We start from the raw sequence: 22895 nt of genomic DNA, 5'->3' as shown, positions 1-22895 counted from the left end.
TTAATCCAGGGTTGGATTAACTGCGTTTAGGAGCTCCACTTTGTTGTCTTCCTTGACAACAGTTGCATGTAATGCTGAACTTGGAAAGGGGAGGAAAGCTGGGCGCACACAATCCTGTGACCCAATCCGTAGTTCTATTTTTCACTTGTATGGTGGTTCACCTTCAGTAGCGTCTGTGTATTTTTCAGATAACCACAGATTCCTGTATTAACTACCAAAATCAAATTTTGTGCTGGGGATAAAGCTTGGCACATAGGATAAATAACATTGGGCACAACTCAGAGCTCATTTCTCAAAATTGGTGTTAAATCTTGGCAGAGAAGGTGGCAAAGTGTAATATAAAGATTGGGTTTGGGGTTAAGACTGGTCTGGGGAAATTTAGGTCCACTGCTGTTGAACTACAGCTATTATCCCTGACCATTGCCCATGCTGGCTGGACTGTCTTAACAATTTCAGGAGGGCGGGAGGTTTCCCATCCCCAAATTAAACTCTAATCCTCTACTATAATCCCCACAATTTCTGAATAGTGTGTAAATTTAAGGCTGCAGTTGCAGGTAGATTGCAGCAGAGGGCAGCTTTAAAGGTTTTCTTGGCCCCTCCTTCCTTTAATGCAGAATTTGGAATGAGGGGGAAAAACTTTTTAGACCTGGAAAAAATAGCCAGTACATGAAGCTTGAAGAATAACAAATAGCCCAGCATGGAGGGTCAAGAGCCCAAACCCCAAGAAAGCATTTTTCTATCTCAGCTCTCAAACACACCTGACTCTGATGATGTGTTTTCCTGGGTCAATGTAATTCTCATGGGGTTGTCTTTGATCAAAACAGATGTCTAGCATCCTCATACGTATGTGTGAAATAAAAGGTAAAGGACCCCTGGGTGGTTAAGTCCAGTCAAATGTGATTAGGGGCTGCAGTGCTCATCTCGCTTTTCAGGCCAAGGGAGCTGGCGTTTGTCCGCAGACAGCTTTCTGGGTCAGGTGTCCAGCATGACTAAACCACCTCAGGCGTAATGGGACATCATGATGAGTGCCAGAGTGCACGGAAAAGCCGTTTACCTTCCCATCATAGCGGTACCTATCTACTTACACTGGTGTGCTTTCAGACTACACACTTTTTGTCATGCATGCTATTTCAACAGCACCTCTAGTCCCTGAATTTAGAAAAGGGGTAAGTAATTTCTAAGTGCTGCCTAATCTCATTCCCTGAATTTTTGAGCAACATAATTTATGTAGGCAAGCTTTTGTTGTTGTTCAGTCGTGTCCGACTCTTCGTGACCACATGGACCAGAGCATGCCAGGCACGCCTATCCTTCACTGCCTTGCAGTTTGGCCAAACTCATGTTAGTAGCTTCGAGAACACTGTCCAACCATCTCATCCTCTGTCGTCCCCTTCTTGTGCCCTCCATCTTTCCCAACATCAGGGTCTTTTCTAGGAAGTCTTCTCTTCTCATGAGGTGGCCAAAGACCTGGAGCCTCAACTTCAGGACCTGTCCTTCTAGTGAGCACTCAGGGCTGATTTCTTTAAGAATGGATAGGTTTGATCTTCTTGCAGTCCATGGGACTCTCAAGAGTCTCCTCCAGCACCATAATTCAAAAGCATCAATTCTTCAGCGATCAGCCTTCTTTATGGTCCAGCTCTCACTTCCGTACATTACTAGCAATCACCGTATTTTTCGCTCCATAGGACGCACCGGACCATAGGGCGCACCTCATTTTTAGAGGAGGAAACAAGAAAAAAACATTTTTCTGGTTCTCCTCCTCTAAAAGCCCTGTTTTTTTTTTTGAGGATCAGCTAAAAGTTTTGCAGCTTTTTTTGCAAAGGGAAAAGCCCTGTTTTTTGAGGAGCAGCTAAAAGTTTTGCAGCTTTTTTTGCAAAGGAGGAAAAGCCCCGTTTTTATGGGGATCAACTCACATTTCTGCAGCTTCTAAAGGAAAGGGGGCCTTTTCTACAGTTTCCAGACAGATAATCTAATCAGCCAGTCACATGTCGCTGGGGAAACAAACAACCTCCCTCTGCAGCACATTCAACAATGGAGGCCTGGGCAAGGGGCTGGCCAAAAGGGAGCCAGGGACTCTTATCTCTCTCGCAATCTCTTGCTGATCAGCTGCTTAGCGGGGTCCTTTCAACACCCCCTTTTCTCTTTGTAAAATAAAAAGCATGATCCTCTTTTGGCCCCTGGGCAATTCAGCTGCAGGGACCACCATTCGCTCCATAAGACGCACAGATATTTCCCCTTACTTTTCAGGAGGAAAAAAGTGCGTCACAGTACTTGCATTACTAGCATATCATCAAGCTTGCATATCATCAAATTCCACAATTCAATTGGGCTATAGAATATAGTACATGATGTAAATGCAAGCAAATGAAGGTAGTTGGGGTAGATTTTAATGCAGCACATATATCTAGATCTGTACTACCACCACTGCACCACCTCATGGGAACTCAAGACCTGTTTCATACTTAAACAGGTGTATCTAGCTAGGAGTGGGGTGGGAGGAACAGAATACCCATGGCTATTAAGCCCATGATCTTTCAGCTCACCTCAAAGTGGTTAATGATGAAAGGAAATGTGAGGTTGTGGAACCATATGAGAAAAATAAAATTCCTTACAGCATCGATATGGTACGTTTTGATGCTGAGGTTCTTTTCTGGACCAGAGTATGTTTTTTTTGGGGGGGGGGGAATGAGAGGGTGAGTTGTGACATTTTAAATGACATAACAAATTTACCAAGGGTATAAGCTTTTGTGAGCTACTTGCTTTTTCAAGAATGCTAAGGTGAGCCAAAATAATTACATAACAGTGTTTGGACATGCTTTGCTCCTTAATTCTGAGCACAACTCAGGCCAGGAATTTGGTTTTCAGTACCAGAATTGTGAGACAGGCTGGAGTAGTGGTTTGCCTGTTCAAGGAAGAACTGTGAGACCAGGGTTTTCACATCACCCAGCCATGGAGCTCCCTGGGTGACCTTGCACCACCCACTCTTAGCCTAGCCTAGCCTACTTTCAAGGGCAGTTACTAGGTCAAAATTGGAAGGCTATCTGGAGCCACGTGGAAAGGGGGGCTATCACACTCAAGTAACAGCAACAAAACACTCCTGGTGGTTCCCTTCTCCCTCCCAGCAGCCTTTTCTTTGGGGGGAGGGGAGAGAAACGGTCGATGTTTTTTTAAAAGTGTGAAGTACCTCCATAAACTGCTGCAAATAGGTTTTCTACTAAATCTATCTCTTCCCCCCCCACCCTGGTCCATCCATCAAAACAGCCCGTCAAAACTTTTCACAGTATTGGTTACAGGTGGGTAGCCGTGTTGGTCTGCCATAGTCAAAACAAAATAAAAAATTCTTTCCAGTAGCACCTTAGAGACCAACTAAGTTTGTTCTTGGTATGAGCTTTCATGTGCATGCACACTTCTTCAGATGCACTGAAACAGAAGTCACCAGATCCTTAAATATAGTGAGGGAGTGGGGAGGGGTATTACTCAGAAGGGTGGTGGGCAGCTGATAGGTGTGGAAAACCTGTTGACGACTCTTAACGGCTGCAATTAGTCTTGCAGGGAAAGGCATTGGATTACTGCAAGACTTCTCGAGGTTGCATCTGGACCAAAGTCGGGGTGGGGTAGTGGCAAAGCGAAGTGGATACCCTCCCCCCCCCCCCGTTTGAAGGGAAGGAGGAGAATCTCGCGCCTTGGGTTTGTTCTTTTAAATAAGGAATTTAACCGTTCCTCAGAATCTGGTGTCCCACCACCAAACACCCGCACACCCAGGGCCGGATTTAGGTTTCATGAGGCCCTAAGCTACTGAAGGTAATGGGGCCCTTTATATGTCCAGCTGTCCTTTGTCAACAACAATTTGTTGCTGTTCTTTGTGTTGACTATATGATATATGGTAAATTATGGACCTAATCGGTATCTAACTAATGATACTTTAGGGAGCAGCCACGGCCCATTACATCATGGGCGCCTACACAACACAAAACACTGTTGCTGTATGTAGGTTTTATTTTATTTGCTTTTTATCTAATATTTTGGAAATGTTCATCCAGGTTTTTTCCCTTTAAATTTTTTGGGGGGCCCCAAAGAGCAATAGCTTGTTTCGCTTATAGGTAAATCCGGCACTGCCACAACCACACCGTGTTGGGGGGCCCGGCCCACTTCTCTGCATACAGCGCAGCTAAAAAGAGGGGCTCTTAAAAAAAAAAAAAGACAAAAAGGGCTACTAAATAAAATTATTGTTCTGCCCAAATGGCCTCACAGAATCGAGGAAAATGAGTGGGAAAAGGAACGTCTTCCGTTTTCCCGCTCTTAACTCGTTACTTCGGGACAAGAAGCGAGGTGAGGGGGAGGGAGGAAGAAAGAGGAAGGAGGGAGGCGAAGCCCGTCCAGTCTGCCGCGCATGAGCCCGCACGGCCGCCGTAGCCCGCTTCCCCCCCACCTCGGGATCTCGGCAGGATGGGGGCGGGGAGGAAGAGAAACCTCGCGGACGGAGGGAAGGAGCAGCGTGACGCAAGGACGCGTCGTCGTCTGGGGGCGGGATTTCCTCCTCGAGCTCCGCGCTCTTGTACCCGGCGGCGCTGACGCTTGATTCTCTGTCGGCGAGGAGCGCGTGGCAAAGAGGCAGGCCGGTGCGCGAAGGGAGCCTCGCGCGCTTTCTGCTTCTGAGGCCGCGAGGGAAGAAGCGCACGCGCGTATCCATCCATGGCCGATTACCTGATCAGCGGCGGCACCGGCTACGTGCCCGACGACGGGCTCACGGCGCAGCAGATGCTCAACTGCGGAGATGGGCTCACCTACAAGTGAGGAGGCGTCTGGGAAGGCCGTGGGGGTGGGGGTGGGGGTGGGGGTGGCCGGCGCTATGTCTCCACCCGCAGGAAATCCGCCTCGAGGAATTGCTGCCACAGGTTCTTCTTTTTCCTTTTAATGCTGGGGGGCGACGGGCGGCATTTGATGCCCCTTTGGACCCCGCACGCGGAATTTGGGGTGTGTGTGTTGGGTGTTGCACCCGCGGCATGTTAATATAACCCGAGGAAATAATAATAATAATAATAATAATAATAATAATAATAATAATAATAATTTTATTATTATTATTTATACCCTGCCCATCTGGCTGTGTTTCCCCAGCCACTCTAGGCTGCTTCCAACATAATATTAAAATACAATAGTCTATTAAACATTGAAAGCTTCCCTATACAGAGCTGCCTTCAGATGTCTTCTGAAAGTGAAGGTTATAATGATGGCTTTGGCACGGGGTGAAGGAAAGTGGGGTTGGGGTGCTCAAATGAATGCTCGAATTAACCTACCCCCCCTACCTTTGGTTCTTTGAAAAAGGATTTGCCTAGCCCCTAGGAGATTCCCCCCTCCTTTCTCATTGTTCCCTATGGAGAAGCAGAGACTCTCGGCCTGCAACTTCAGAGAGAGAACCCTGAGAGACAAAACCCTCGGCCTGAACATGCAGACCTTGTTTTCCGCCCCCTCTGGAACTTCCAGAAAAATCTCGTGGAGTACATTTCTTTTTGCGTTGTAGTGCACAGTCGGTAGACCATGAGACTCTCAGTCTTAGGGTTGTGGGTTCAAGCCCCCTGTTGGATGAAGGATTCCTGCATTGCAGGGGGTTGGGCTAGATAATTCTCATGGTCCCTTCCGACTCTGCATTTCTTTGATTCTATATGAGATCACCTTTCTCAGTTCTTCATTGGGTGAGTGGAATGTGTCTGCTGGCTAGTACTGTATAAGTAAGAACTGTTGCCAAGTATCCCTCTTCCTGTGCGATATGTTCCCTGAAAGCTCATGTTTGAGAATCCTTTCTGCTTAGTGGATCTCTCATCTCCCTCCCCTCCTTGGCCCTTGCTTTTCTTACACTTCACCTTTGACATAATTCCACAGAATAGTCAGTCCTCCTCAAGGTCTGTTGAATCCCACACCCAGCAAGACCTTTTGTGTTTTTTATCTAGTAACTGCGCAGATGATCCCAGCCCTTGCAAGAGACCATGGAGCCAGAATATAATGTAACAGTTTCTCTGATTACACTTGTGTATCGGTGTATGTTCCTAAACCACCTGCTGGTCCATATGACAAGTCTGAGCGTATTTAGTCATAATCCTTCTATAAGAAGAAAGCCGTGAGCACCATAGAATGTACCCCTGATCCAACCTCTTAAGAACATGAATCAACAGTATAAAGTTGCTATCTTGTTAGAGTTGTAGACCGTGAGTTTTGGCAAAAGAAGTGTCAGCTTTTTACTTCCATTTTTCTGTCTCTTCCACCGCTCAGTCTCTCCCTATCCATGTGGAGACTCCCGTGATGCCAGGTGATCTGTGGTGTGTGTGGTTGCACACAGGCTTCACGAGTTCCTCCCTAACTAGACGTGCAATATGAACCATCTGAGAAACTTATTTGGAAATAATTCCTGCACGGGAAAGCTGACCCTCTTTTTACCAGCCACAACTTTTCGCCCCTCCCCTTTTAGAGAACAGCAATCTATAAATAAATAATTTCTGTTTGGAAACAAACTTTGCAGTTGGAGAAGCAGCTTTTTTTTTTAAAGGAAAAACACGAGTGGTCACCTTCTACCCAGTGAAGTATGCCATAAAGGATGAGGGTAAACAAACTCAGTCTGAATCTTGGCAAGACGGAGGTGCTGCGAGTGGGTGGTTCTGCCTTGTACTATCTAGGCCAGCATTGCTAACACTGTCAGTGGCTCTCCCTGGTTTCAGTTAGGAGTCTTTCCCTAACTTGGGAGACACTAGGGATTGAATTTGGGACATTTGGCATGCAAGGCGGATGCTCTACCACTGAGCTACAGCCCCTCGCCAAAGCTAGGGATCATAAGGAAGCTGCCTTATACCAAATCAGACCACTGGTCTATCTAGCTCGGTATACACTGACTGGCAGCAGTTCTCCAGCATTTGAAACTAGGGTTTCTCTCCCAGCCCTAGCTGGAGATGCTGGGGATTGAACCAGAGTCCTTCTGTGTGCAAATCAGATGCTCTGCTACTGAGCTTATGGCTCTTCCCATTTCCTGAAAGTCAATTGCTTCCTGAAAAAATAAAATGGTACAAGCTAATGCACACATATACCGATGCCTTTAAACTGTGTCTCGGGTCCACCAACATAGGGACATAAGAATAACATTTCAGGATCAGACCAAGAGTCCCATCTCATCCAGCATTCCGTTTCCAACAGCAGTAAGGTTTTGGCAGGCTTACAAACAAGGCATGAGGGCAACAGCATTGTCTCTTTCAGTTGCTTCTGGCCACTGGTGCCAGCAGCACTCCCGTATGATGCCCCTGGTATGTGGAAATTCCATTTAGATCTCATGACGTAATAGCTGCTGGTAGAGAGGTAGTCAGTGCAATAGGAAGGTCTTCACAGGTCTCCTGGAAGGTTTCCAAGTCGGGGGCATGGCATTCGTTAAACATCAGCTAACTTTTCCCTGTAGAACATTTTGCTCGGGAGTTTCACAACTTTGCTTTCTTTGAGACTTTCTGGGGTGGGGGGGGAAAGCTAAATACAGCTGGGCATGCATGTATGTGATGGGAGTTGTTCTAACTTCTGAAACTCAGGAGATGCCAAAGGTTCAAACCTTTGTGGGAGATTCCTGCTTTGATTTGGGGAATCTTTGCACATGCAAAAGTATCTTACATTGTCAGACCTCTGGTCTGTCTGGTTCAGTCCTGTTTACTCTCTGGTAGTAGCTCTCCCAGGGTCTCTAGCAAGACATTTTGCCCATCACTGCAACCCAATATTCTATTAATGAGCCGGTTCCTGGCAGTGAATCAGAAACATTTTGCTGAGCTACAAGACCCCCTCTTAAACAGTAAATAACGAGGTTATAGGCTTGGTAGGGAGAAGCAGTAAGTTCAAGCAGAAGGCAATTGGTGCAATCAAACCACTTTACCTCTGCCCAGTCATAGCCATCCCAGAGGTGTGTATTATGTGAAATTGTATCACTAGAACTTTCCACTTGATTTCCCTCTGAAAAATGAAGCCGATGAGGTAGGGGTACAGGAGCAAGGGCAGTCTGATGTTTCCCCTCTGCGCCAAAGCCCTGATTCAAATCCCTTAACCTCCCAATAGTGCTGTTAGATGTGGAAGGGAAACTATATGAACACTAAAATTGTGACCGTATATTTTCTCCTGCAAATTTAAAAGTAGCTTGGGAGAGATTTGGGGAATTGCCTTGGGGATAAAGGTTTAAACCAGGTGTGGGGGAACCTTTGGCTCACCAGATCAGTTGCTGAACTACAACTCCCATCAGCCCTGGCAAGCATTGTCAATGTTCTTGGGTGATGGGAGATGTAGTTCATCAACATTGGGATGCCCAAATGTTTCCTACAATTTTTTAAACCCTTTCTCTTCCCTGAGCCATGTTCCCTACCCAAATCTTCCCCTTATAGGCATTGTTTCTTAAAGGAGGAAATTTTGTTGGGGGTTCAAATCACAGAACTTCAGGAGGTTCCCCAGGTGGTATTCAACTGAACTTTTATCAATAGTAGACCCACTGAAATTAATGACCATGACTAAGTTAGCTCCATTAATTGCAGTGGGTTTGCTCTGAATAAAACTTACCCCACACACAGGCACAGTCATTATTTATCTCAGCAATGTGCTACGGTGAACTACAAATTACATTTTAAAGCCTTTTATTCGTTAAAAAGTTCCATATTAGGCTTCCAAAAATAACATTTTCCTTCTCTCCTTTGTTATTCAGTGATTTCCTTATACTCCCTGGCTACATAGACTTTACTGCAGACCAAGTGGTGAGTATGAGACTAAAGTTTGTATAATATATAAAATCAATGTCATGAAGCAAGTGCTTTCTACAGTGTAGGAGATTCCTTTCTTTCTGTCTGTCTTTTTATGGTACTAACTGAGCATTTTGGAATCTGCAGTGTTAGTTCTGCGGTTTTAGTTCTGCAGTGTCACTTTAGTGTGTGAAGGTACAATGACAAGAGTGCTTGAAAATATTGCAAATAAAGCAGCCTGCTGTTTCATCTAAACTCTTTTTATTTTAAGGACCTGACTTCTGCTCTGACCAAGAAGATAACCCTGAAGACTCCCTTGGTATCCTCCCCTATGGACACTGTAACAGAGGCCTGCATGGCCATTGCAATGGCGGTAAGAAACCAGGGCGGAAGGGAGAGAGAGATTACCTTAGTTTAGAGTGCGGTGTGTGTGTGTGTGTGTGTAATACTGCTTGGGATCTTGGTAAATCCCTATGGGGTATCAAGAGCATTTTTCTTTAAATCATTTCATGTGCAGGCCTAAACACACATGCTTAGGAGTGTGGCCTGTTAAACACAGTAAGGCTTACTTCTTATTAAACATGCATGGCATTGTGCTGTTAAAAACATATGGCCATGTCTGTAATCAGTTTTTTAATATTAGCCAGAGAAGTAGTAGTCCCTTCTAATTCTGCTTTTATGCTTATTCCCTACAGTATTTAAAATTCTTAGTATATCAGTTCTTAGCTTGGGGGGGGGGGGTTATTGCAGAGCCTTATGCTACCCAACAACAACAACAACAGTTTGGCTTGTGAGCCATGCCTGCTAACCTTCTCTCTGCCTTTACTCAAAGGCAGCAAAGAAGTACAGTGGTACCTTGGTTTACGAACTTAATCCATTCTGGAAGTCCGTTCTTAAACCAAAGCGTTATTAAACCAAGGCATGTTTTCCCATAGCAGCTGGGGACTCAATTTACAAATGGAATACACTCAACAGGAAGCGAAACATATTCGGTTTCCAAGGCAAAGCTCACAAACCAAAACACCTACTTCCGTGTTTGCAGCGTTCTTAATCTAAGTTGTTCATAAACAAAGCTGTTCTGAAACCAAGGTACCACTGTATTATTCTGTTCCAACTTAAGCTTCTTTCTATATATTCTCAGCTCACAGGTGGAATTGGATTCATTCATCATAACTGTACCCCAGAATTCCAGGCCAACGAAGTGCGGAAAGTTAAGGTAAAGCCAACATTTCAACCAATGTTTCTGTGTATACAAATGTCCCCAGGGAGAAGGGTGTGATAACAGGTTTGGGTATTGCCCAGCGCTGTAGACAGTTTACTCACCTGTGCCTTTACCACAAACATACAGCTGTATGATTATGCGTCCTCTCCCCTCTTGTGTACAAGTCCCCATCACCTCCCTTGGTTCTAATTATGTTAATAGTTGCATTAGCGCTGACATTCATGCTGATTAATGTGGAACAGAGTTCACTTTAGCCGTGCTTTGAAACGTGTGCTGTTTGTTCACTAAGAATCTCGGCTACAGGACTCTTAAAAGACGGTCCTATTGCATTTGAGGTATACAGAAAGTTCTGACTGGTGTTTTAGCATTAACCCATAGTAGCTGTTGACGCCCTCAGTACATTCAGGCAAGATGCTTTGGTCTCCTGGATCCCTGTAATTCAGATGAACTGGGCATAGCAGGCTACCTGTCTTATTCTTTATTTCTGTACATGCAGGTGTCTGGATGAGCCCCTAATCATGTTTGAAAGCCACAGTGCTACCCTGCTGCAGTTACTGATGGCCAATCTCTGGGAGAGTCCTGTTTGGCTCTGCGGACATCTGCTTCCCCTACTGCTTATCTTTATGTAACTATTTTGTATGTGGCTCAAAATTCTCCTTCTGAATTCGTGTGTTGCTCCAGAAATATGAACAAGGATTTATCACGGACCCAGTAGTGCTGAGCCCCAAAGATAGCGTGCGAGATGTTTTCGAAGCGAAAGCCCGCCATGGGTTCTGCGGCATCCCTATAACAGATAATGGGAAGATGGGCAGCCAACTCGTGGGGATTATCTCATCCCGAGACATCGACTTTTTGAAGGAAGAAGAGCATGACCTGCCTCTCAGCGAGGTCAGTGGGGTTATTCTGGGATCAGTAAGCAGGACTACGACTTGTGCTGGGACAGTGTGTGGACCTCCAGCATTATTACTATTTTTGCACTGACCAAAGGAATTATGTTTAATGTCTTGGAGCACTAGAGCATAGCACAGGTTTTTGGGGTTTTTTTTTGGCAACTTTTCCTATTCGCTTGGCCCATTTCCCCTCGCATTACACAATGGAAGTCTTCTGGAGCTAGCATTAATGTAACCACTGTATAGCTGGGCATCGGATTTCAGCAGTGCAACATTCCGCAGTGCCTTGGAGCCCGTTCTGCTCTCCTGTGCTATCTTTAGGCTGTGCTGACACAACCAGCAGTATGCATGCTGCCCAAGAGCGGCCTTAAATCATCTCTGATTACTCTCAAGTGGGAGTTGCGAGTGACACGCTTTGAAAAGAGCTCTGGAGAGATGTGAACTTCAGAGACGGGGAGAGATGCTGAGCAAGGCTGGAATCTTTTGTTTTCCGATGCTCCTGTCTGGGTTCAGTGTCGTGAGAGACACTTTAAGGCCACTCTTCTCAGATTTCTTCTTACTCTGGAAGAGTCATGTGTGGAAGTTGATAGGAAGTAGTTTGAGGATTGGGCTTGCTTTGGGATCACGAAATACAATTAACAAATAATTGTTGAGTCTTAATGGCAGATAGCTCAACCGCTCATACTTTAAACATAGGGTCCATGAGTCACTGAGGTTGCAAATGTTTGTGGGTTGTAGTGTTTTCAGACTACAGTTGGAGGATTGTGTGATTTACTTCGTTTAAATATTTATAAACCACACTTTCATGGAAAATACAACAAGGCAGGGCACAGCATAAAAAACACACTGCTACTATAATACCAGGGCAAGCTTTAATAACATAGCAATAAAACTGGTTGGTAAAAAAACAACAACACATTTTTATTTGCTGCCACCGACATTACGTTGCTTTTAGGTGGTTGGTTGATACTGTATTTAAACGCTTTATTGTTGGAAGCTGCCCAGAGAACACGGTTACTGCATGGCATACAAATGCTTTAAACGATAATAAACAATATTTCTGACCTGCGCTATGATGTTCTCAAGTACCACTGCCCTTCTCCCTCTAGTAATTTGTGCCTAGTCTGATCAATATGCTGTCAACCCTCCTGTAATTGTGAACAAAATAAAAATTATGCTGCTGCTTGAGAATCTCCTGCAGCTCTCTTCGTTCCTTGAGACCCCAGGTGAACATTTGTTCATCTTCTACTCGGAACAGCTCAGTTTGGCCCAGGTGCAGAGGACAGTGCCTTTACTTTGCTCTTTGGTTTTTCCTAGATCATGACCAATCGGGAAGACCTCGTTGTAGCACCTGCAGGAGTTACGTTAAAGGAAGCTAATGAAATCTTGCAGAGGAGTAAAAAAGGTCAGTGGTAATAGATGTGTGGTATTCCATGCATACTATGCTAAATCGGTGAACATGTGGCTCATCCCACGTTTTAACATCATAATTTGATGTGCCAGTGGTAATGACACAATTACTTTCCACTCCTAGGGCATGAATTTAACCAGGCTTATAATGTGATCCAGAGGTCTCTCCCAAGTACGTTGAGCTAAGCCCAGTTTGCTTTAAGTGGAGAAGATCGAAGGTTCAAAAAATTGTCTTGCCCCTTGCGGGGGGGGGGGGGAATCAAAACATCAGTGTAGTTAGTTGTACAGAGCTGCATCTTCCAGGCTTAAACCCTTATTCCACAGTGGACTTGTTCAAGAGCCTTGTTTAAGTCATGACCTCTTCCGGCTTGGATTCTCGATAAGGGGCAGCATTTTCCCTTTCTCTGTACTTTGGTCAATTTGAATAATTTTTGAATAGGTGCCTGACAACGCAGGCTGATTAATGGGCTTTTGGACTTCAGGTTTTGCATTTATTTATTGTTCCAGTTTACTTTGATCGCTATTTTTGCTGCTGAAAAATCAAAAGAGAATGAAAAGCACAAAAGCAGATGAAAAACCTTCGGGAAGAGAGCCATTGTGGTGTAGTGGTTAAGAGCGGTAGACTCGTAATCTGGGGAACCGGGTTCGCGTCTCCACTCCTCCACATGCAGTTCCTGGGTGACCTTGGGCTAGTCATACTTCTCTGAAGTCTCTCAGCCCCACTCACCTCACAAAGTGTTTGTTGTGGGGGAGGAAGGGAAAGGAGAATGTTAGCCGCTTTGAGACTCCTTTGGGTAGTGGTAAAGCGGGATATCAAATCCAAACTACTCCTCCTCCTCCTCCTCCTCCTCCTCCTCCTCCTCCTCCTCCTCCTCCTCTTCTTCTTCTTCTTCAAATTACAACTCGGAGATAACATTCGGCATTCTTGTTTGCTTCCAGGAAAACTGCCCATCGTTAACGAGAAGGGGGAGTTGGTGGCCATAATTGCACGCACGGATCTGAAGAAGAATCGGGACTACCCGCTTGCGTCGAAAGATGCCAAGAAGCAGCTGCTCTGTGGGGCTGCCATTGGGACCCATGAAGATGACAAATACCGTCTCGACTTGCTAGTGCAAGCTGGTGTGGATGTTGTTGTGCTGGTGAGTCCTAGGGGTGATAAGTGAGTCTTAGTAGTATGCAGTAGGGATGGTGCCTTGTTAGTGGAATCTGGACTTTTCTGTGTGGAGCTGATTGCGTTAGAGTGTGTGCAGAGGGGGGGTCTGGTCTAGAAATCTCAATAGCTGTTACATCTCTTTATGATCACTGATGTTTACTCTGATGAAGAGCAAGCTTCTAGACCTCATTCCTCTTCTTCTCAATCCCAGGATTCCTCTCAGGGGAATTCCATCTTCCAAATCAACATGATCAAATACATCAAGGAGAAATACCCTGAGCTGCAGGTCATTGGAGGCAACGGTAACAAGATCTTCGCTAATATAAACATTAAAATGTGGTCGTGTTCTTTGGGTTGTAGAACGGACTTGTAAATAAATCTACTGAAGTTTCTAGCTTTTTGGCTCCCCCCCCCCCAAAAAAAAAACAACAACCACTAGCTGGCTGGAGGCTGGCAGAGGAGAGATGAAGGGCTTTCTCTTAACAGCCCATGGGCTGGCAGTGAGACAGAAAAAAGGGGATTCCCCATTGACTTTTGGTTCTGGGGCGACTCTCTGCTGTCATGCAGCCCCTGAGGAAATGCAGCCCTCGACAGAAGAATAGGCTCCAAGCCCTTTTTTTAAAGTCACGAGTGCAACCACTGACATCACCAAATCCTTAACTTGCTAGAATGCCACAAATAAAAACATGGGATTCAGCAAGGCACACTTTTCACACCAGACAAAACCTCTGGTGTAACCTTCACACTAGACAAAACCTCTGGTGTAACCAGAGGCCAAACATCTGGCATGCCCTGACTACTTACCTCCTTCTCTGAATTAACAAAAGAAGGCACTTTGGTTGTACAGGTTGTTCCCTTCTCTTGTTAACACCGTCACATTGGTGAGTTGGCCCAAGGCCGGCCAGCAATAACTGGAATCTGAGCCTGCCCTTTTCAGCTGAGATTGCAGTGGCTCCCTCTGTGCAAAGCCGGTCTCATCCGTTTGGGAGGGAAAATGTTGTCGCAAGCGCAGGGGGACGGAGACCAGTTTTCTATCTCTTCCCCCTCCCTTCCCCCATTTCATAATATTTTCCTCCTTTTCCTAGTGGTGACGGCGGCTCAGGCAAAGAACTTGATTGACGCCGGGGCTGATGCCCTGAGGGTTGGCATGGGCAGCGGCTCCATCTGCATCACGCAAGAAGGTATTCAATTCCCGCTGCAGATCATTAACACATTCTCTTCCCCGGTGCCTTGTTTAAAGAACCTAATCATAGCCCTCCAGAAGCACTAGCTCAGAATCTGTACGGTGCCTGGAAAGGAGGGGAATTGTATCTGGTGCTTTGAGTCATTCCGATGCTGAGGTGGGCTTCTGCCCTTTTGCCATGCCAGTAGTACAGAGGCTGTCCCTGTGAGCAACCAGGACAGAGGAGTTGTGACTCTGAGCATGCAGCAGATTAATTGTGCATAAAGTCAGCAATGGAACAGAGAGATGTGTTGGGCTGCCAGGCCAGGGCCAGTTTTGTACTAATGGAGCGCAGCCCGACTGCACAATGGCGGCATTGTGTCAACTCTTCAGGGCGTCCTCCTGGTTCCTGAGCTGCTTTTCTCTTACCTCTAAACTGTATGTGTTTTTGTCTTGTTCAGCTGCTCCAAAGATCCCTCCAGACCTAAAGTCCCACAGCCCCAAATGCCCTTCCACAGTCACTGGCACCTATAGTAAGTCATTGCCCCCTTCCCCTCACCCCTTAATTTTGTGCCTTGGAGCAAGGCTTTGATTGGCTGCCCATTGCCCCCCTGCCCCCCCCCCCGGCTTGTTTTGAGAATAATCTAGTTATAGACGCACTTGGGGTTTTGTGGCTTTGGATACTGGTTGTTAAAGCTGAGACACACTTTTGATTCTTTCCTAAAGCAGGGTTTCAAAGTTGCCCTTAATGGTACTAGCTGGAGTTCTTTCTCTCTTCTTAAATTCAGGACTGTGTGGATTATTATTATTTTTAAAAAATACCTTGCCTGCTTCCTTTCTCTTGGTGGGCAAAGGTGCCATAATTAACGGCACGTGCGGCAGCAGCTGTGATTCTACAAGTTAAATTAACTAAATTCCAACCAGATATACAAAATAGGTAAATTGTAATTTTCAGGTGTTTAATTAGATTGACCGCTGTTGCCAGTAGGGTTGGGGGGGGTTGTTTACATTTCCTAGGAAGCCCCCAGTTTCATGCAGGGTAGCCTGAGCTTGCCTGAGTATCTTCCTTTATAAAGATGGAAGGATTTTGTCTTGCACTGACCATATCCATATTGCAGCATTGATAATGGATAGGAAACCTTTTTAATGATGCTCAATTTCTGCCTAAGCTTTTATTATGAGTAAATTAGGTGATCATTTCTAGGCAGCTTCTTAAGTATCTGAAATCCACAGTCCCTGTCCTGTATGTTCCCCATCCTTAGTCCATGGTAGTGGTTTTTTTCCTACTTACGGGGCTTGTCCACGCAGCCCCCAAAGTAGCCACGTGTGGAAAAGGGCTTTAGCCAACATTCCACACAGATGAACGGGAGCTTCCTTTTTGAGCATGGAGATTCTCTGTGGGAAGTGGGAATAGCCTTTCCTCCAGAACACCGGCTGCTCTCCGGTTTGCTTGCCACAGGGAATGCCAGTAGCCATTTGCTAGGCGTTCCATAGGGAAGATATGCTCATTTTCCCTTGCAATTGGTTGCCATGAGAGGACTTGGGTCATTCTCTTGTCCCATACAGAACTAGCTCAGTTATCTTTTAGAGAGCTATATCTGTTAATGAAGTCAAAGTTGCTGTTTTTAAAAGTAAAAACAGTCATTTCAGGTACAGTATTGGCCTGATTTGGGGGGGGGGCATTTGGTGCCAGATAGCCCAAGAACTATGATCTCTGCTCACCTGACAGACAGCAAGCACACCTTCCCACGTGCATTTTCAGGTTTCTTTTCCATGTGCATGTGTACTTTTTTTGGATCCCAGCTGCAGTAGTCAACACAGTTATGGACTTTATATCCCTGACATGTCCCTTTGAGGTTTTTGACACAGTCGCAATCAGGGCTCTGGGCAGGTTAGTCCAGTAAAACTTCAGCACTGCCCACTCTGGACCTCTTATCTCTTTAAGGTCAATATGGCAACAAATGTCTGATATATGCATGGTGTAATATTAACCTGCTTTAAAGTTGGATACTTTTGGCAAACGTGAAGGCGGCAGAGAGACTTGTAGCGCCTTAAAGTCACCTCTTTTTTTTTTGTTACGGTTTAAACATTTTTGTCCACTTCACATGCCCAGAAAGTGACAATTTGTTAATTTTATTAATTTATAGAATTTGTATACCACCCTTCCATCCGAAGATCACAGGGCGGTTCACAACATAAAAATACAAAATGAGAACACAAAGTACATAATGAAACAGAAACAGACCAATAACACACACACACACACACACACACACACACCCTCCCACAAACACATTTACAAGGTCATAGAATGTTAATCAGCCAATGGCCTGGTTGAAGAGAAACATTTTCACCTGGTGCCCAAAGATGTAATGAAGGCTCCGGACAAGCAACCTCCACCCCACCCCGGGAGAGCATTCCTCAAATCCGCAATTGCTTTTGCATTATTGTAACTGTCAAAGTTCAGGATACGGAGCAATAGCTATACTATGAGGTTGCTAGTTGCAGTAGCAGAACCTTCATATTGTAGGTTCCAATTGCAATCCTGATATCTCTGTATTAAAGGATTTTGAGAAGCTGAGCTAGGAAGAACCTTTTCCTGAGACCCTGGAAAACTGCTACCGGTCAGTGTAGATCAGTGAGACCTCTGGGTATAGGACAGTGTATAAATACTAATAATAATAGATAACAAACGGGCTAGGAAGGGTGCAGCCTTAAGATAATATAAACTAGCTATCTAACAGGGTTACCAGCTGGTTTGTGATGACCCCAAGAAACCAACAATCTCCTTTTAATCTGTTATGGCTCTTAAATGCAGTAAGAGTCTGCGAGCATATATTCCCAGGCAACACTCTTTAAGCAAAGTGGCATGCTTCATAGGGATAGCGAGAAAAGGGCTGTTTGCATGTGCTTTAGGCCTGATCGCAACCAGTATGTGGTCCTGGAACTCTTCCTCCAAGGGATAATGGTCCTCTACTTCAAAAGCGTTGCGCACCCCTGCTTTACGACAATGATGAGTTTGTCTAATAAAAGACCGGGCTTGCCCGTTTTTGTTTTTATCTCTTATTCTGTGGAACTCAGAATGGCAGCGATGTTACCGTACCAAATTATTACGGCAAATTTCAAACCCTGCTTTGGAAGTCAACACCCGTGCAAGGCACTAGGTTGTAAGGCTGTGTCTTGCTGCCTGGTGCCAACATGTTAATTCATAAAGGGCTGGTCTCAGTGTTCAGTTCTGTACACCATTGTTGCAAAGGTCAGTTACGCACATGACCTGGTTCCTATGACCAGAGTATAGTGTGGGTGTTTATGGAACAAACAGTTTCATTGGCTTGTCGGTCATAACATGGAAACGCTGCTCTCAGCATTAGGCAGCCTCAGCAAAAGCGAGACCACCTCTTTAGCACTAACACTGTTTCATCTTTTTGGCAGCCCATTTCATGATTGATTTGAGTTCCAGTTCAATGCAGTTGATTTCAGTGAATTTGAAACTCACATTTCCTAGAACGGACGAGATTCCCTTTCCGGGCTGCTTGTACTGAGCCCTAGAAAGTGAAGGGGGATGGATGAAACGACAGATGAGCTGGTGCAAAAAGTGGCTTGTGTCTGGTTCGGTTTCCAAGTAAAGCACTGAGTTAGTTTTGGCAGTGCAGATAGCAACCCTGAAACCCTGCATTCAACGGGAAGTTTGCACTCTTCAACTAATCTTGCATGGTCACAATCTCATCTGGTACACTATTCTAATCGTGGCAGAGAAAAGCCTCCCAGTTATTTGTGAAGTGTGGGGGGTGGGGTGGGGGAGGAAGCCCTCTTTAGAAGAAAGGGTGGTATACTTCTGGCAAGAGTTTTTGCATGTCCTTGGCTGTGCAGTATGCATCGCTTCCAGAATGCACATCCAAAGTGGCACGTGGGTGGAAACAGCTAGCAAATCCGGGACAAATTGATGGAATTGAGCACAGAAGAGCTCCTGTTGACACACGGGGTGTGTTCTGCAGGAATCCTTCATTTGAGGAATGTTCATTTCCTGTACCATCTTGTGCTTTAGATGGAAACAGTGAGGCCTATACACAGCCGCCCTGTGTGCCCAGGAGATAGCTGGCTTGATAATAACTCCCATGTGAGCCCTCATGTCCCTTCCACCAAGCATAAACAGGGCTTTTGTTATATTCCAAATGTCTCTACTATTCCGGTTGGATGCCACACGCAAGCAAGGTCAGTGGGACTCAAAGACTGCATGGGTTTATATCTGCTCTATGGGCTGTCGCCCTGTGGGCTGTTCCAGAAACCTTCCCTGGCCATTGGAGCAGTACACACGTGCTCCATAGGTTAGTTACATCATGGTGTCTTCCCCCCATGCCCTCACATCTCAATTTTTGTTGCATTCTGGGAGGAAGATCTGGAGGGTGCTTCCCCTGCAGGCTGACTTGCTTTACTCTGCCTCATACTTAAAGGCAGTAGCTGAAAGAGGCCATGGGCCTTTCTAAAACTTTGCGTGATGAAGATGGGAATTCCGTCAAAGGGCCTGCCTCAGACCAGACTCTGATTGTCCTTCTGCTTCTTCTGTCTCTCTGGATTTAGTCCTGGCATGTGGGAGGCCTCAGGCCACAGCAGTCTACAAAGTGTCCGAGTACGCCCGGAGGTTTGGTGTGCCGGTGATTGCGGATGGCGGCATCCAGACTGTTGGGCACATCGCCAAGGCACTGGCGCTTGGCGCTTCCACAGGTGAGATGGCAATGGCGGTCGACTTGGATTTCACGGAGAGCTTGCAATGCTTGGTTGTGCACCAGGGAACTCTTGACACAGTAGTATCTCCAGATGTTCTGTACCAGACACATCTGTCCTGCATGGGACAAATGGTTACTAGGTAGAGCAGGTGAAACAGCTATAGGTTGTGTTGCATTAATGCACCGATGTGGGGAATACCGGTGTTAAACCTGTGTGTACCTCTGGGAAACCAGATTGGGCAAGATTTCCCGGTGCTTGAAGGTGTGTGAATGCCCATATAAGGTCCGCCCAGGATGTTAGAGTGAAGGGCAGGTGATAAATAAAATAAAATAAAAGCACTTTCACTGTGAGAGGCTTGTGCGACACTTAGAAGTTTCCTCCAGTGATTGTAACGCCTTAAGGAATGTGTTGCCCTCCAGATGTTGCAGGATCACAGCTGCTGTCATCCCTGACCGTTGGCCAAGCCAGATGGTCTGGGATTAGGATGATGCCAGAAACATCTGGAGGGCCACAGGTTCCCAGCCCTGCCTGATAAAGCTGTAGAAAGCTTTCAAAAATTGCAATAGAGCAGGCGGCGGCAGCAGCAGCCATGCAGTTCACACATGCAGCTTTAGTTTAATGCTCTAAATAGCACAGGTAGCTGCTACGCAGGTGTGTGCTAGGCAGCAACAGTGTTTCAACATTGCTCAGAGTGGGCTTTCCTTGGTGAAGGAAGCCCCATTCCAGACTGGTGGCTCACAAACCCTTGGGAGCTAGTGGGAGGCTGGATCGGGGCCAGGTTGGCTTGTGGTGCACATAGCATCTCCTTAAGTACATAAAGGAAGTGGAGGTTGTTCTGTTGGATCCCAGCTCTGCCCAAAACCACACACACACACACATGAATGTTTTAGCTAGCCAGCATCCCAAGTTTTCCCCCCAACCCCTCTAGAGCAGACTGGAAGGGCAAGCCCAGTTCCCCATTGCTTTGCTTTCCCTAGAACGTCACAGCACTGCTCTTGCTCTCTTTGTTGGCTTTAGTGATGATGGGCTCCCTTCTGGCCGCCACAACAGAAGCCCCTGGCGAGTATTTCTTTTCTGATGGGATCAGGTTGAAGAAGTACCGGGGCATGGGGTCACTTGATGCCATGGACAAGAATCTGGGCAGCCAGAATAGATACTTCAGGTAGGAGATGTGTATCCTTAACAGAGGGACTGCTTGAATGGTACCAGGCTGGGCTGCATAAGCAAAATAATGCATGCAGATTGTGGAAGATAATAAAACCGACATTCGCCGCTGCCGCTTCACCTCCATGTAATTTTCTCCCACTGGAGGCTTTTCAGACTCTAGCTTCAACGCGTTTCAGAAGCAAGCACAGCTTTTTCCATCCGGGGCGGGCACCTGGCAACTTAGGCGGAGGACTTGCAGTGCACCCTTCCTTGTTTTCGCCGTAAACATTTGTTTCTTGCCATCTCTGGAAAAAGCTTGCAAGCCCAGTTCTGCGTTTCTCACAAGCCTTTTCTTGTTCTTTGTGATTCTCAGCGAGACAGATAAAATTAAAGTGGCACAGGGGGTCTCTGGCGCTGTGCAAGACAAGGGCTCCATTCACAAGTTCATGCCGTACCTGATTGCTGGCATCCAGCACTCCTGCCAGGATATCGGAGCCAAGAGTCTAACGCAAGTGAGGTGAGATCTTTCTGCACCATGCCGCCCCCCCCCAGCCAATCTTGTATACTTTGGGATAATGTATGCTGAAGGCATGTGAGCAAGCCAACACACAATCTACCAGGCAGACGATGCCTGCCCCCTCACTTCCATGATTGTCCCACATGGGTTGGTCAGCCCACACCATGGCTCCCATCCTGTATTGTTGGCAAAAATGCAGCTCTTAGTAGGGGAACAGGAACACTCACTCACCCTTCTTTTGACTTTCATCGCCAGGGCCATGATGTATTCTGGAGAGCTGAAATTTGAAAAGAGGACGGCATCTGCCCAAGTAGAAGGAGGGATTCATGGCCTCCATTCGTAAGTTTTTATGTGCAACTGATCCATCTTGAGTAAGCAGAGCAAGTAGGGAATTAAAAAATAAATAAATAAAGTGTGTCTCCTGGCTGCCAGATGAAAGCAGCCTGTGGCCAGAATCAATTAAGATCCCAAAGGAGTGCAGGGAAGTGGCTGAGGTACTTTAGACACTTCCAAGAAGGGACCAGCCCAACAAATACTTTCAATCCTGCTGCTTCTTAATACCTTCTGAAGCAGGACTAGCACAAGGCCGTGTTTGCATCTATGGACAAATACCAAAGCAGAAAAGATCAAGGGGCTGCGTTTGTTGGAAAACACCCTGAACTGATCAGAGAGGGCCAGATAGTCTCTTTCCTGTTGAGGCTAGGCCCTTGTTATCTTTGGATTTTTTAGAATTGTGGAGTATAGTGGTACCTGGGTTCTCGGAACGGGTTAGTTGTCGAACAAATTGGCTCCCGGACACCGCAAACCCAGAAGTTTAAGTGTTCCGGTTTGCAAATGTTTTTCGGAACGTCTGACATGGCTTTCGCTTGAGTGCAGGAAGCTCCTGCAGCCAATCAGAAGCCATGCCTTGGTTTTTGAACGGTTTATGGAGTCGGAAGAGACTCCCAGAACGGATTAAGTTCGAGAACCAAGGTACCACTGAACTTCTAGCTTCACTATAAGTGGTTTACAGGTCTTGAGGGTGTTCCTTCTTACACCCAATACTAGTACGTAATTGGGGGTGGAGACCGCGTGAAGATACAGTCAAGGTTCATTGCACTGAAACAAGCCTACAGTCATGCTGCAGCCATGCAAATGTATGGTAGTAAAAACATTGGGCTCTCTCTTTTCGCAGCAGCTGCTGCAAGGTCTGAATCTGGAGCATGCTTCTGCTCTGGGTTGGAGCCCATGGCAGGAATTAGTTCCAAGTAGAAAATAAATTTAAAAATCATGGGGTTCGAGCTGACATTGTGAATGGAGAGTCGAGGACAACGGCCAAGAATGCCGTCAACTTCTTCCTTTACTTTCAAATGGCTCCTGAGGTTGTGAGCAGGGGAGTGGAATTAAGCAGGAGATCCCTATCTTGATTCCATTTGGTAAAAGAGAGTAACAATTTGTTACTTCCGGTGAACAGCGCACAACTTCAGCTTTCTTTTCCTTCTCATGCCTAGGTATGAAAAACGCCTTTTCTGATGGAAAGTCCCTTTCACTTTTCCTGAGCCTCATTTTTGCCCTGTGGTGCCTGACCTTTGCTGCCATGATCATAAACTGCTCCCTTCACAGAAGTGCCATTTTGACGGAGGGGTGGAGCCGCCTGCTACTGCCCCTTCGCATTATCAGCCGCTTTGACCAAGGTGCTGAAGGTAAAACGCATCAGCCTATTCCAGAAGTGTCAGCTGAACGAGGCTCTGGAGAGGGGTCCTGTGTATGTCTCGTGTCTATTTCTTTTTTACAATAAAACAAAGAGGCAAGAGGGCCTCTTCCAACTTCTTCCTTGTGCAATTACAGCTATTTGACAGGGTTCGGCGTCTTTTCTTGGGGCAGTCATGGATTAGAGCAGATATCCTTCCAACTGTGTGCTGCTGAGCCTCTACATAGGTACATCCAGGCATA

General features: G+C 46.1%; 1 protein-coding gene across 4 annotated transcripts; it reads left to right on the top strand.

The window, feature by feature from the left end:
* Positions 1-4650: 4650 nt before the first annotated feature.
* IMPDH2 (inosine monophosphate dehydrogenase 2) lies at positions 4651-22789 on the top strand. Of its 4 annotated transcripts, XM_033141357.1 has the most exons (16): positions 4656-4787; positions 5946-5999; positions 8705-8753; positions 9010-9111; positions 9880-9954; positions 10642-10848; positions 12168-12255; positions 13200-13399; positions 13625-13715; positions 14499-14594; positions 15037-15108; positions 19154-19297; positions 20318-20462; positions 20820-20963; positions 21219-21302; positions 22454-22789. In XM_033141357.1, the coding sequence occupies exons 1-16, from the start codon at positions 4690-4692 to the stop codon at positions 22473-22475; spliced, it is 1671 nt and encodes a 556-aa protein (XP_032997248.1). In that variant the 5' UTR covers positions 4656-4689; the 3' UTR covers positions 22476-22789. The 4 variants fall into 4 exon arrangements, with proteins under 4 accessions (XP_032997250.1, XP_032997252.1, XP_032997248.1 ...); XM_033141359.1 differs by lacking the exon at positions 5946-5999 and having other exon boundaries at positions 4651-4787; XM_033141360.1 differs by lacking the exon at positions 15037-15108.
* Positions 22790-22895: the final 106 nt, after the last annotated feature.

This window comes from Lacerta agilis, chromosome 2 (assembly GCF_009819535.1).
Source record: "Lacerta agilis isolate rLacAgi1 chromosome 2, rLacAgi1.pri, whole genome shotgun sequence".
NCBI lineage: Eukaryota > Metazoa > Chordata > Lepidosauria > Squamata > Lacertidae > Lacerta > Lacerta agilis.
Note: the sequence above shows the minus strand (reverse complement) of the source record. Positions and strands in the feature narration are given on the sequence as shown.